Genomic DNA, 15,775 nt, shown 5'->3' with positions numbered 1-15,775 from the left:
AAATGTCTATTATGATTATTGCTGTAATGGTGTTCTCCAAGCACATCTTAGCAGAATTCCTTTCCATCCTTATCAGTATGGGCACACTCTGCTCCCATTAATTTAAAAAGAAACAGAATGCCAGTAAGAAAGCAGAAGCAATTATAGAGTATAAGAATTCATGAAAAAAATTAATAGATTATCAATAAAATTAGGTTCATTATTATTAACAATAATAATACCTTATATTTGTACGGCACATTATATAAATTAGAAAGTAATTTCATGTTATCTCATTTGATCCTTAAAACAACCATTTGAAGTCGATAAAGCAGATACTATCATCCCCATTTTATACAAAAAGAAACAAGATTTCCTGAGTGGAGAGAGGTATCCATTCTGGATTCATGTCTTGGTCTCTCTGGTAAGAATGATGAAATAGTGGCTTGCATCACTTTCCATTGTGATAATTTTCATATGTTTATATTTATCTGACAACAAGTTCTGCTACCAGAGTTTTTAGCTCTCTACTTGTCATATAAATACTACAACATAGTCTACATAGTCCACAAAGAGTCTCCTAAGCCTTCAAGAATTCTTCTAGAAAGTGATAACATTCTACAGGTCTCCAGCAGCCAAGCACAGTAATCCTGGTTAAGGATAAAGAAATAGCCAAGGCTTTAGACAGACAAGTCTAATAATATCCTAATCCTCCCTAATGAGATATTATAACCCTTTTAAAACGTCCTTGTTACTGAGATGTCAGGGGAAGTCCTGAAATTTCTCTTGTGCTACCTGATCCATATTCCACCAATACCTTTTGATCAGTTGTTCATGGAAAGGGCAACATGCATTACTTACCTTTACAAGGTGCCTTTTCTCTGAAAGCAACCTGAAAAAGAAGACATAAGAATATAAAAAAATCCCATATTGGAAATTAGCAGAGAAGAAAAAAATATGGCAACAGTCAACACTGGAGGGGTTTTAGATAGACAGGCCCACGCATATCCTGTTGGTGGAGCTGTGAATTTGTCCAACCATTTTGGAAAGCAATCTGGAATTATCAATCACTCAATCAATAAGCACTTATTAATCATCTACTCTGTGCCAAGCACTGGGCTAGCTGTTAGATATAAAGGAAAAAATGAAAAAGTTCCTCCCAACAAGCAGCTTGCAGGAGACAGCACGTACATATACAGAAATAAACAACACAGATACAAGGCAATTTTGGGAGAGATCATACTGGCATCCGGGAGGATCAAGAAAGGCTTCAAAAAGCACTTGAACTGAAGTAAGGTCTTAAAAGAAACTAGGAATTCCAAGAGAGAGAGGTGAGGGGAGAACACACTCCAGGCATAGGGGAGATGGCCATTCCAAAGGGTCAGAAATGGAGTGTCGTGTTCAGAAAAGTAAGAAGGCCATGCTGACTAAGGCATAGATTTCAGGCTCTTTTCACTAGAGATCCCATTGCTAGGCATCTATGTCCAAGAGGTCAATGATTAAAATAAAAATTCCAAACAAACCCTCCAAATTTTAGCACAGCAATTACTACAGTCTCCAAAAAAAGGGAAACAAAGTAGATGGTCATTGATTGGTGAAGACATTGAGGGGATCAGAACAGCAAGTGCTTAATTATGGGAATTGAGTGAACCATACTGACTCCATCTTGTGACTCAATTCTGGCACTAGCTTAGTTTCAATTCAGTAATGGATCTAGTCCAATTTCTGTCTTGTGAGAAAACTTTATTCAACTGTGGGAATTGGGAGAAAACCTTGTTGCATCATTTGAACCTAGCCCTGCATGGCTGGGAAACTGAACCACCGCTGCCTGCTGCTTAGAGACCCTTAACCAAGGACCTAGGTTATGCTAACCAGAAACTCAGTCAGATGCAAAGGTGAATGCAAGTTGTTTTTTCTCAAGCAATCTCAAGCAATACATGTACGTCTTATCTGAAAATTGGCCCCAAACTGATCAATCGGCTATTGTTTCCACATTCCTTTTAGATACACATGGGGAGAGTGGGACATGTTTTTTTCTAAATTCAGGAACTGCACCTGTTTGCTCTCCCCCTCCCAACTTGGAAAGTTCCTAATCTTTCATCCAATTAGAAACTGAATTACAAAATATTATATTGTTTTCTTTTAATTAATTGGCCTTATTTGATGATTGTTTTTAATGTATAAAAAGTATGTCTCCCCCAGTATTCTGGGTCCAGCCCTAAGCTGAGGAAGCAGCCTGGTCCTGATGTGCTAGGCAATTGACATGAACTGCTTAATACACTAATATGCTTGGAAGAGCAAACCCTTGTTTTCCTCAATCATTTCATCTTTCACCACTCATGGAGGAATGGATAGACAAATGGTGGCACACGAGAGTAATGCAATATGCATCATAACAATTAATGAACATGAAGAACATAAGCCTTATATGAGCTAATACAAAATAAAATAAGCAGAACTAAGAAAACAATATACATACTAACTACAGCAATGTAAATAGAAAGAAAAAAATCGAACTGAATTCTGTGAAATTATAATGTATAAATTCGGCCTCAAAGAAGATCTACAAGAAGGCCCCCTGCTCCCTCCTTTCTTTGTACTGATGTAGAACTATGAATGTAGAATGCTGCACGCAATGTCAGACGTGGTTGATATGCTAGTTTGTTTTGTTAAACTGTTTTGTGCTCTTTATTCTTTGTTATAAGGACATGCAGGTGATATTCAAAAAACCCCACTAAAACCTTTTTCTAATTAAAAAAAAAAGCACATTCTTTGGTATCACTAATGGTGTATCTCCAGTCCATCTCCTACAGTGCAAAAAAAGAGTATCAAATAACATGTCAACACCTGAGGCTTCCTCACCCTGGAACATTCATCTACACCTTTGGCCTTCCAAACTTGGGACATCGCTCTATGACGCTTGCCCTCTTTTCTCATTGGTGAGATCCACCTGGAGCCTTCATTCTGTGGAGGGGCCTAGGCCAGCCCTTGTTCTCCTTCTGGCCCAGTTACTTGCTTGCTTCCAGACTTCAAAACCATTCCCTTCCTCTGCCCCCAAAACCTGGGTACCAACCCTTCCTCTAATCTCCTTTTCAGTTTCCTTTATTGTCTTCCCCTTTAGAATATACCTTGAGGACAGAGACTGTCTTTGTATCTCCTTTCATTTGTATCCCCAGTACTTAGGACCCTGCACAGAGCAAGCAAGGAATAAACCTTGTACTCTTCCTTTCTTCCTGTTTTCCATATTTTTTAATCTCAAAAGCCTAGGGATAGACTCAAAACAACCTTAATTTCCATTAGCAACAAATGGTGGATATATTCTTAATTTATCTGGCTCCTTCAAACCATTTATATTTTTATTTTTTACCAGGGTAAAGAATCCTACAAGTTTATTCCCCAATGTATAAGTTAGTAACTCCTTTTATTTTTAACCCTGTAATACTATGTAATTCAAAAGATATGCCGCAGGTTGAATGTTCTGGGATTTAGCCAACAAATTCATGATCACTCCAGCGATGTATTTTATGATGTTAGACTTCAATAATACAATTTAGCTATCCGTTGTAAAGACTGGAGTATTTTATGCTTGTTTTCATCTGGAAGCTGCTCCATCCCCTTATTCTGCCTTTCTATACGTATTTTCACCCACTTTATGGTAATGTTTACATTCCTAATGTGTGGGATACAAGACTGTGAAAGCTTCCCTATGAATAAATCAGACAAGGTAATACTCAAATAGTACAAATTTAGTTAGGATGTAGACCTCACTAGGCCTAAGTTTTGTTTTCCTGTAAATCATATGATTTCGGGGAAATCAGGTGGTCTCCCCCTCTCCCCCTCCCCTAGCCTACTCACAAACCATCATCTTAACATTAAAATTTCCCTATAAGGTAATTCTGTAGTTTCTGTGCTAGTATTGGGTAAACGTATTCTGGGTTAGATTGTGAGGCCACCTGTCCCAGCAAATAGGGACAGGGGTTCAGCCTCTGGGGGTGGGATTTCTTAGAATTGTTTGTACAAGGTTATATATCCCCTTGCCTACCTTCTCCCCCTTGCCTCTCTTCACTACCATCTCCGCCCTGGTAGTGGGAGATGCCCAATTCTCGCGAGACTTGATCAAATAAAGCTTCTGTTTTGTTTCTACCTTGAGAAAACCGAGACACCTCTGTTTTTTTATTTGAGCCGGTGGTCTGTTGAACCACACAGTTTGGGGGCTCGTCCTGGGATTCCCCTAGATTGGGGGGGGGTTCTCACCAGGGAGCAGGATCCAGCGTGCACCACAAAGATTTATTCAGGGTTTCTGGTCCTGCTGTGGGGCTCCTCCCCATTGGGGGAAAATCCCGAAGAGAGGGACTCGGAGGAACAGAAGCTGTGCTAGGCTCCGACATTCCAAAGTAAGGGGAAAGAGAAAAAGTCCGGCCGGCCGGTGTGGTGTGTGTTGAAGTCATAAACAAGTACGCGTACTCTCTGGAGGTAAGCACTCGGAGGTCTGGGGGTTATCTGTTGAGTCTGAGACTCAGGGAGTTCGGTGATGGCTCTCAACCAAATTAGGGTGGGATACAACCCCAAGGTCAAGGACACTCTTGAGATTGCTTCACGGGGGACTTCAGGGGAGCGGGCGACCCTCCCTGGGGGAGGTGGGTGACCCTCCCCGTTCAGTTCAGCTAGGTTCTTCTGAACTTGGAGGGTACGGTGACGGCCCTCGTAAATTATGGGAAAAAAAAACAATCTGAGTCTGTGCAGTCAGAGCACAAGCATGAGGTACCTGTAGATAGTCCTTTAGGCAATCGATTGCAAAACTGGAATAAACAACAAAAGTATAAAAGGAAAGGGGAATTAAAACCCATTGCTTTGGAGCAAAATAGAAAGGAAAATGGCCATTGACAAGAGCTCTTAAAATATTTGACCTAGGTGGGTGGAATGGATTTTTCCTGGTGTTTTGAGGAAAGCTCTCCCAGGGAAAGTGAAAAAGCTTTTGGATTTCTGTATCTTTGTGTCTGTGTCTGTCTGTATCTGTGCTTCTGTGTGTGTGTGTAATCTGACACCCTGTAATGTCCACTATCTGGTTTTCTCTCCCTCCCTGACTCCAGTCTCTTCAGAGGAGCGGGAGGGCGGGGGAGAGAGAAAGAGAGAGAAAAATGTTTTCTTGTTTAAGTTATGTGATGGAAAAGGCAAGGTAAAGAGGAGTGTTAGGTCAGAATTAGAAAGAAATAAGGTATGTGCAGTTTTACAGGGGCTTTCATCAAAGTCCACCAGAAAGGGAAGGCAAGAAAGTTTAACCATGTAGGGAAGAGACATGTGAAGGAAGTTTAAGAAAGGCATAATCTATTTGCACAAACAGTGTGAATAGAGGTTTTGAGAGCACAAGGTGGAAACTTTTGGGAAGTTGTTAAAAAAAAAATGATATATATATGCTCTTTCTGTCTCCCTCCATCCCAGATCTGGCCAATTTGGAATGTGGAGAGATAAGAAAGAAAGCGGGAATTTTTCCCTTAAAGTGAAATGTGTTACTTCTAATTTGATGCTCAGAATTTATTATGCTATTTGGTACTAAGGCAAATTCAGAAAATGCATAGATATGAAAAAGAGACACTTTGAGCTCCCTAGTATGAGGAGAAAAGGAAAATCTAGAATGTGTACTACAATGCATTGTAATTATGGTTTCCCAATTTTCAGAATTAAGAACTTTAAGTAATGATCCTACAAATAGAATTGGAAAATATTTAATAATATAAAGGTATTAAATAAATCTATAGAGTTAGTAAGTACTTTTTTTACATACAACTACAGAGATCCTTATGTGCAATTTAGTGACCTTCGTTCCTATTTGAATTTGAGAGAAGAAAAAAAAAAGTGGCTTAAAGCTTCCAAAATAGAGAAATATGACCAGAGAATGAGAACCATCCGAACATATTTTACCCAAAAGACTGTTGCTTATTACATTCCTGAGAAACAAAAATACTTCCTAGAATAGGAATTAGCTCAATAGATATAGATATTTCTAATTTGCTGTGATTTTCCTAAGTTTGTTACTTGGAAAGTTTAAAAAGTGATTTGACTGTGGATATACAATAGAGAGTTGGCTCCTTTTCAAAAATAATTACCCCACTGACAACAGCTCTGGACCCCCGGGCACCCTGAAACCCACACTTCTAGGCAATTGCTCCCACACCACTGGAACCTGGAATTTTTGCTCCTAGTCTTCCAAACCCAACAAATAGAAAAACCTTGGGTCTGTTTGCTATCTTTTGCTGTTTCTCTGAGCACACTTATTCAAGGTCGAGGCTTTCTAAAAATCATAGAAAGGATTTTACAAAACTTTTTTCATAAAAAAAATCTCTCCTTCTCAGAAACAGCTCATAATTTATCCTGATATTATTATTAATTCCTAAGTGCTAAACAGTTCCCAAATTTTGATCACCAAACCTTTTCCACATAATTGAGAAAAAAACAAAACTAAACATACTCTGGTAAATATTATCTCTAAGCAATAACATCAACAGCTGAATTAACGATCTCACAAATTTCCCAAATGATAGCAAAACAATTAAAGACAAAATTTGGTAATTTAAGATTTCAATAATCCATGCTAATGGTCATCAATCTGGGCAGTCCTTCGAGGTTAGGGGTAACCGCCTTGCAGATGAGGAAGCACGGAAAATAGGAGCTATAGAATCTGAACTACCCGACCATTTGCTGGTACTAATTCCCTCTTTTCCTCCGAGTCTTCCTTCCCCAACCTTTACTACAGAAGAACAGAAGAAGGTGTCATCTTTAGGGGCCGAGGAGTGGGAAGGCCAATGGTATCTCCCAGATGGAAGAGAGGTACTGACCAAATCAGGTATGAGGCAAATCCTCCAACATTTACACCACGGCAGTCACTGGGATGTCCAGAACCTGTGCGATGCTGTTCTGAAGCAGTATGTGTCAACCGGCCTTTACACCCTAGCAAGACAATTGGTAGAGGGCTGCCTTGTTTGTCGAAGCACAAACAGGACTGCTTTGCGCCAAACCCCGATGGGTGGAAGGCCACCAGGTCTTCGGCCGTTTCAAAGCATACAGGTGGACTTTACTGAGCTGCCCCCCATAGGCTGTCTCAAATACCTGCTGGTCGTAGTGGACCATCTGACATCTTGGGTGGAGGCTTTTCCCTTGCCCCGGGCTACTGCCCCTATGGTATGTAAGATTTTGTTGGAACACATAATCCCTCGGTATGGGATGGTGGAACGAATTGACTCGGACCAGGGGACTCATTTTATGGGTAAGATCCTGCAGCTCCTTATGCAAGCCTTGGCTATTACATGGGAGTTTCATGCTCCTTGGCATCCTCCCTCATCAGGCAAGGTAGAAAGGATGAATCGGGAGACCAAGACACAGCTTATGAAGTTGATGTTAGAAACGCAGTTACCTTGGACTAAGTGTCTCCCCCTGGCCCTACTCAGAATACGTACTAAACCTCGAAGGCATGTGGGGTTGTCTCCTTATGAACTCCTATTTGGTCACCCTTACCTAGGAAGAGGAGAAACTTGGGATCCTATATATGAACAGAAAGATAGGTTTTTTAAGGGAATATGTATCTGCCTTGGCAAAACACCTCCGTATTTTACAGACTAAGGGGTTGATCGCTCAGACCCCACCTTTAGGCTTTCCGGTGCATAAATACCAACTAGGAGACTGGATCCTGATCCGGACGTGAAAGGAGGAAAAGCTTGCCCCAACCCGGGAGGGGCCTTTCCAAGTCTTGTTTTCATCGGATACTGCGGTGCGGACCACAGAGCAAGGCTGGACCCATCACTCCCAAGTGAAGACATCTACTAAGCTGCCCAGCGAATGGACTGTTGAACCCTCGTCCTAGGGGGACCCATTAAAAATACATCTGAGGCGTAAGCCTCCCACCAGCTGGATGCATGAACCCTGAACCCCTACTTGATCCATAAGGTTGCTAATAGCTATAAGTGGAGCTGTGCTTCTTCCAATTTGCCTCCTGTGTATGCTGCAATTGATTACCAGAATGAAAAAAAGGACTCTATCAAAGATGATTAAGTTAGAAGGTACAGCCAGTGGATCTATCAGACTGATGATCCTTAAGGGGGGGAATGGGAACCAGTTGAGCAGGAGGACCGACTAGATCCTGAAGAGAAGACCAACGAGTTAGATCATGCAGTTGAAGCAGTGTATAAGAATTGCATGGGAAGCTTTCAACTATGGAATAAGAGGGGGGATTTGTGTGGGATACAAGTTTGTGAAAGCTTCCCTATGAATAAATCAGACAAGGTAATATTCAAATAGTACAAATTTAGTTAGGATGTAGACCTCACTAGGCCTAAGTTTCGTTTTCCTGTAAATCATACGATTTCGGGGAAATCAGGTGGTCTCCCCCTCTCCCCCTCCCCTAGCCTACTCACAAACCATCATCTTAACATTAAAATTTCCCTATAAGGTAATTCTGTAGTTTCTGTGCTAGTATTGGGTAAACGTATTCTGGGTTAGATTGTGAGGCCACCTGTCCCAGCAAATAGGGACAGGGGTCCAGCCTCCGGGGGTGGGATTTCTTAGAATTGTTTGTACAAGGTTATATATCCCCTTGCCTGCCTTCTCCCCCTTGCCTCTCTGCACTACCATCTCCGCCCTGGTAGTGGGAGAAGCCCAATTCTCGCGAGACTTGATCAAATAAAGCTTCTGTTTTGTTTCTACCTTGAGAAAACCGAGACACCTCTGTTCTTTTATTTGAGCCGGTGGTCTGTTGTCCCACACAGTAATTAAAATATGATGAAATAATATCATACTTACTCTTCAACACTTTCATCGTAAACAATCTGAATTCTTAAATGCTGATCAACATCCCTCTTCAGGACATGATTTGTTTTAAGACGAACCTTGTACATAACCTGGAAACAAAAGGAATAAAATGAGTAACAGAGTAAGCCATACAGGGTAGCTGGATGAGTCCTACAACTTAAATTATTAAATTGAATTTATGGAGCAAAGGTCACATCATTCAAAATTAGAAGTAACCCCTCCAAGTTTCCCAAGTGCCAGAATTTCCCTTGCTAATGCTCTCTATCTTCAATGAGGCTGGTGAAACAAATTTGAAAAAGTTTCATAGGAATGAGCAAGTATGTACTCAAGATAGCAGCTGCTGACAATTTACCTACTGCTCAGTCCCAGTTCTGCCACCTACTACTTTTACCTGTGGACCTTTGGCAAGTCAGTTAACTTTTCTAGGCCTCACTTTTCTTATCTGTTAAAAGGACTAGATGGCCTTTTAAGGTCCTTCTAAGCTCTAAGCCCAGGATCCAGCATCCACCAGCTCAGTGCCACAGGCAATTCTCTAAGACTATAGGCTGCAGATGAGGTACTCCCCTGCATTGAGAGAGGAACCTCCCTCTGCAAGAAATTTCCTTTACCCAGGAAATCACAGGTCCCTACATGTAATTAAAAAACCCCCAACAAGCTATCATTCATTTGTTGACTTTATAGTTGTGCAGATTTCTAGTCTTGCTTCTTCTTATACACTTTAATCATGAAAGGAGTAAAAAATTTGGTAAATTAATTAAATAAGATAAATAATTGTCTTGCCCCAAAAGTATACACCTAGATTTTCTCAAATTTTCATTTAAATGAATTTTGCAAGGGGCAGGGAAGGTGACCAAGATAAGTCTTTGCATTATCATGGCTCTTTTTTAAAAAAAATTAGATTTTTTTATTTTTAGTTTACAACACTCAGTTCTGCATGTTTTTAAGCTCCAGATTTTCTTCCCCTCCCTTCCCTCTTCCCTCCCCCCCTCAAGATGGCACTGGAATCTGATATATCTTCTACATGAACCTTCACATTAAACTTATTTAGGCAACAGTCAAGTTATAAAGAAGAATTATGACCAATGGAATGAATCATGAGAAAGAAGAAACAAACCCCGCCTCCCCAAAAAAAAGAGGGAAAAAAAAGAAAAAAGGAGACAGCAAATAGTTTGCCTCAATCTGCATTCAGACTCCATAGCTCTTTCTCTGGATGTAGATAGCTCTTTCCATCATGAGTTCTTCAGAGTTGTCTTTGAACCTTGTGCTGCTGAGAAGAGCCAAGTCTATCGAAGTTAGTCATCAGAAAAGCAATGTATCTGTGGTTGTGTACAATATTCTCCTGGTTCTGCTCCACCCACTTAGCATCAGATCACATAAATCTTTCCAGGTTATTATGAAGTCTGAATCTTCTCCATTTCTTATAGCACAATAGTATTCCATCACATTCACATACCACAACTTGTTTAGCCATTCCCCAACTGATGGGCATCCCCTTGATTTTCAATTCTTTGCTACCACAAAAAAGAGCCACTATAAATATTTTTGTACATACGGGTCCATTTCTCCCTTGTGTGATCTCTTTGGGATACAGCCCTAGAAGTGATATTGCTTGGTCAAAGAGTATGCACATTTTTATAGCCCTTTTGGCCATAGTTCCAAATTGCTCTCCAGAATGGTTGGATCAGTTCACAACTCCACCAACAATGTAACAGTGTTCCAATTTTCCCACATCCTCTCCAGCATTTATCATTTTCCTGTTTTGTCATTTTAGCCAATCTGACAGGAGAGATGTGGTACCTAAGAGTTGTTTTGATTTGCATTTCTCTAATCTATAGTGATTTAGAGCATTTCTTCATATGCCTATAGATATCTTTAATTTCTTCCTCTGAAAACTGCCTGTTCATATCCTTTGACCATTTCTCAACTGGGAAATGACTTGTATTCCTATAAATTTGGCTCAGTTCCCTGTATATTTTGGAGATGAGGACTTTATCAGAGACAATGGTTATAAAGATTTTCTCCCAATTTTCTGCTTCCCTCCTAATCTTTGCTGTATTGGCTTTTTTTATACAAAAACTTTTCAATTTAACATAATCAAAATTATCAATTTTGTATTTTGTAACGTTCTCTATCTCTTGTTGTGTCATGAATTCTTTCCTTTCCCATAAATCTGATAGGTAAAATTATCATGACTTTTAAATAAATGTCTCACAGGAAACAAATCAGGAGACTAATTTCAAATGAGACAAATAAAATTTTCCCACACAATTCTTTCAATGCCTATGGATGGGATCCTATACCAAATACATTTTCACTGGGAAGCTTTAGGTATGCAAAATGAAGTAATCTTTATTATGTATAAGATCTATTCAGGATTACCTTGGCCAACCCTGAAATCAGCTTATCAGATTCTTTTTTATAACATTTTTGGAACTGGAAGGGATCTTAGAAATCTACTACCCTATCTTACAAATGAGGAAACTTGAGACTGAGTGGGGAATAGATGTATCTTCCTAATAAACCTAAGTGTTTATATTCTAATTCAGATCTCCTGAATTCTAACATAGTATTGTTAATACTACACCTCCCTGTCTCTATTTATGAATAGATTTCAGGTGTAAAAGACTACCCCTCCCAAAATTACATGAAATTAAGAATGTTGTTGCTTGTCCTTCCTTTCTAAGAGGACCAATGACATCATGGGATGATGTCTTAACTTGCAAAAGAATTGGATTTAAGTGAGGCAGAGTTACACACAGTCATCAGCCTCACTCTTCCAGAGTCACTGACGTTCAGTGGCAGGACAAAAGTCAAGGCGAGTGGTGATGGTCAGGATGCAGGGGATGACCTTGGCGTCTTCAATGTCTGACTAAGCTCTAAGCTCTCTACAGCACCTGCTCCAGCCACCTTCATGGCCGCTGGAACAAACTGTTTTTTTCTGCCCATTCCACTTGGGGACATCTTCACATGCTTGAGGTACATACCCCCCCCCAACTCACCCAGGTGTTTGTTGCCCACTGGTTACCCTCAACCTGATTTAGCCCATCTGCTGAGATGGTTAACCAGGCTGTGGCTGCTGCATATGCTACAGCTCCTTGGAGCCACAGGTGAGAGCTGGGTGGAGGTGGACACCAAAGGTGGATGTGTGGCGCTGAATGGGGCACAGCAAGCCCTCACACCAGAGGTTCTAGTTCTCCCTGAACACCCCATACACCCCACTGAGAATGCAGTGGATAATCATCTCACTTCCACCAGGACCTCTACAGGGGAGTCAAAAATATTTGTGTTAAATAAAAATGCAGGCACGTTTTTTAAAAGCCCTGAATAAGGACACTGTCAGAGAATATGAAGATCCAATTGGGGAGGGGGGAAATCCAAGGAGTCTTCTATCAGGCCAGATATGGCAAATCTCTAAGTACTGATATGGAAATAGCCATAGATTTGTTGATAGGTAGTGCTGCCAATCAAAACTATCAAGAGGCAGAGACTTAGAAGGTAAAACCCAGGTTTATCATATGCTTCTGCATAAGCAGAGAATTCTTAATCAACTCTGAGAAATGAACAGAGATTTCCTAAAGCTTATATGGTCTCCAGTTACATCAGAAAAAGGAAAAAAAAAGGAAAAAGGTACAGTTTTGGATTTATAGCTGCAGGAAAGAAAAAGGAATTTACAAGGACCAAAAGGAGAAAGTAAAGACTGACATTTCAAAGATAAATGGAGAAGAAAAATCTAGAAGGGTTAGACTGGGAAGGGCAGCTAGATGGCACTAGATAAGACTGCCAGGCCAGGAAGACCTGAGTTCAAATCTGGCCTTGAACACTTACTAACTGTGTGACCCTGGGCAAGTCACTTAACTCCATTTGCCTTAGTTCCTCTTCTATAAAATGAGATGGAAAAGGAAATGGCAAAGTACTCCAGCATCTTTGCCAAGAAAACCCTAAATGGGGTCATAAAGAGTCAGACATGACTGGATAGCAACAAGTCTGAGAAAATTCTTTTACTCATGTCTGGTTTCATATCTTGATAAAAAAAAATTGGAAATTTCTGCTAATTTAGCACAGGGAAAATCTCACTTGGTAACAGAGCCTAGAAAGAAGTTCAAGCCTCTCCTATCTTGAAAACTCAATCAACACGTATTTGTGCCTGTGTTCCAGGCACTGTGCTAAGAGCTGGAGAAACAAAGAGCCAAAAGGCAGTCTCTGCCCTCAAGGAACACGACATACAATAAATATGTAGAAAGCAAGCTATGTACAGGATAAATAAGAAATAATTAACAGACACTAGAAATATTAACAAGCACCAGAATTAAGAGGGGTTGAGAAAGGTTTCCTGTAAAAGATGAGATTTTTAGGTGGTATTTAAAAGGAAGCTAGGGAAGGCGGTAGGCAAAGTTGAGGAGGGAGAACATTCCAAGCATGGAGCACCACCAGAGAAAATTGTCAGAGCCAGAAATGGGGTGTCTTATTTGTGGAACAACCAAGAGGCCAGTGTCACTACATCAAAGAGTACCTGTCAGGGACGTGTTAAGAAGGCTGGAAAGGTAGAAGGGGGCTAGGTTATGAATGGCCTAGAGGCAAAAGGGAGCCATTTTAGTTTACGAAGTGGGGGGTTAGGGTAAGGGGTTAGAAGTGGTGACATGGTCAGACCAACACTAGGGAAAATCACTTTAGTGGCTGAAAGCAGGATAGATTGGAGTGGGGAGAGATTTGAAGCAGGTAGTCTCACCAGCAAGCTATTGCAGTAATCCAGGTATGAGGACCTATACCAGGGTGGTGGCAATGTTAAAGAAGAGAAGGGGGTGTATCTGAGGGATGTTGCAAAGGTGATATCGATAGGCCCTGGCAACAGATTAGACATGGATGAGGAGTCAAGGATAAGTCCTTGACTGTAAGCCTAAGGAACTGGGAAGATGGTATTACTCTCTATAGTCATAGGTAAGATAAAAGTGGAGGGGGGTTTAAGGCGTGGGTGGGGAGCCTGTCGCCTTGAGGCCACGTGTTGCCCTCCACATCCCCAAATATGGCCTTTTGAACAAATCTCCTTAATAAAAGGATTTGTTCCGTGAAGTTTGGATTCAGTCAAAGGATGACACCAAGGACCTAGAAGGCCGAAGGTTCCCCACCCCTGGACTTTAGGGGGAAAGATGAGTTCCCTTTTGTAAATACTGAGTTTAAAGAGTCGGACATGACTGAACAGCAACAAGTCTGGGAAAATTCTTGGACTTCCAATTCAGTGTCTGCAAGGTAGCTGGAGGTATGAGACCAGGGAGTAGCAGAGATTTTGGGGCAGGGCAAGTAGATTTGAGACCCATCAGCATAAAGATGGTAATTAAATCCATGGGAGCTCATGAATCACCAAGTGAAGTAGTAGAGAGAGAGAAGAGAAGCAGGCCCGGGACAAAAACTATCTTATTCATTAATTCTTATTTAGGTTCTTGAAATGGAAGATAATACAGAGGGCTGGCCTTCACAGTCAAAAGCATTAAGGGGCTCTAAAAGCTACAGTAACAAAAAAATGATTATAGCCAAGTGGCATTGAAAATTCATGCAGCTTTCTTAAAGTAGCAACTAAAAGCTCCTCTGTATGACATTGTGAGGATACTGTTTCTGTGGTGGTGTAAGGTAAGTGATCTTGCATCTTGGCTGGGATTTTCCTGTGTAACTCCATGGCCTCCGGATCATGTGGGTTTCAAGGCAAGGTGCCACAAAGGCCAATGACTTCTGGCTGACAGTTCCTTCAGATCAGCCAATGAAGCCAAGTTCTGACAGTCATTACTAGAGGCTGCTGCAGCACCCCATGGGTCCTTTTGAATGTTTTTAATCTTTCCTTATCTATTCATTGGATCCTTCCCTAAAACCTGGAAACATGGCCAGATGTCTCCCATCCTCTAAAAAAAATACTTTCATTCCTTTCTATTGTTCTGTCCAACTCTCAGTGACCCCATTTCGGGTTTTCTCAGCAAAGATACTGAAGTGCTTTGCCATTTCTTTCTCCAGCTCATTTTATACAAGAGGAAACTGAGGCAAACAGAGTTAAATGACTTGCTCAAGATCACACAGCTAGTGTCTGAAGCTGGGTTTAAACCCATGAGTCTTCCTGATTTCAGGCCCATTGTTCTATCTACTGCACCACCTTCATTCCTGCGCTTCATTCCTCCCAAACATTTTCTCTCCCCTTTTCACTGCCAAACTCCTTTAGTCACTGCCTCCACTTCCTCATCACCCACTTAGAGAATAACCCCTTACAATCTGTCTTCTGACCCCACCATTCAACTGAAACTGCTCTCTCCAAGGGCACCAACAATCTTTTAATGGCTCAAGGCAAAGGCCTTTCCTCAGACCTCATCTTTCTTGATCTCTCAGCAACATTTAACAGGGTTGACATCCCCCTCCTTCTGCATGGTCTCTTCCCTCGGTTTTTCTGACAGTTTTTTCCTGATTTCCTTTCTAACACTCTGAATGCTTCTTTACAAATCATCCTACTTGTATCTCATTCCCTTACTATGGGTGTACCCCAAGTATCCCATGCTGAGCCCTCTTCTCTCAGATCATAGATTCAGAACTGGAATAGACTTGAGAGGTCATCTAGTCCAACCCTATATTTTACTGATATGCAAACTGATGCCCAGAGAGGTTAAGTGACTTGTTCAAGGTCAAAAAGTCATTAAGGAACAGAGATGGAATCTGAACCCAGGTCTTTTTTCTAAATCCAGCAGCCTTTCTGCTATGCCACACCACATCTAATCAGTTTTCACAAGTTTAATTATTTTCTTTAAACAAATGATTCTCAAATCCACATAGCGGAAGGAACACTTAGCCCTGGATTTCACTGGTACAGAGAATTCCAAATGAGTAAATTCCCTTTACCAATGCAGGTTGCCACCTTCCCTGAAATTTATAGCTTTAGAGCAGGGGTTGGTTCTTAACCTGAGGTCAAGAACTTGTTTGTCTTTTTAACTATTTTGATAACTCTAACAAAGCAGCTTAGTGAAGTGGA

The 15,775-nt window shown here is 40.9% G+C and overlaps 1 protein-coding gene across 1 annotated transcript in view; it reads right to left on the bottom strand.

Annotated features, from left to right (window-relative positions):
- The window catches only part of LMLN (leishmanolysin like peptidase), a 52,118-nt gene extending 40,427 nt beyond the window's left edge, over positions 1 to 11,691 (bottom strand). Inside the window, exons 1-3 of the mRNA XM_036744092.1 lie at positions 11,668 to 11,691; positions 8,770 to 8,867; positions 841 to 871 (exon numbers count right to left, since the gene is read on the bottom strand). Coding sequence (XP_036599987.1) covers positions 841 to 871; positions 8,770 to 8,867; positions 11,668 to 11,691 — 153 coding nt within the window. The remainder of the gene's footprint in view (positions 1 to 840; positions 872 to 8,769; positions 8,868 to 11,667) is intronic.
- Positions 11,692 to 15,775: the final 4,084 nt, after the last annotated feature.

The sequence above is a fragment of the Trichosurus vulpecula genome, chromosome 2, assembly GCF_011100635.1.
Source record: "Trichosurus vulpecula isolate mTriVul1 chromosome 2, mTriVul1.pri, whole genome shotgun sequence".
NCBI classification, from domain to species: Eukaryota; Metazoa; Chordata; class Mammalia; order Diprotodontia; family Phalangeridae; genus Trichosurus; species Trichosurus vulpecula.
This window is presented reverse-complemented; position numbering and strand designations above follow the sequence as displayed.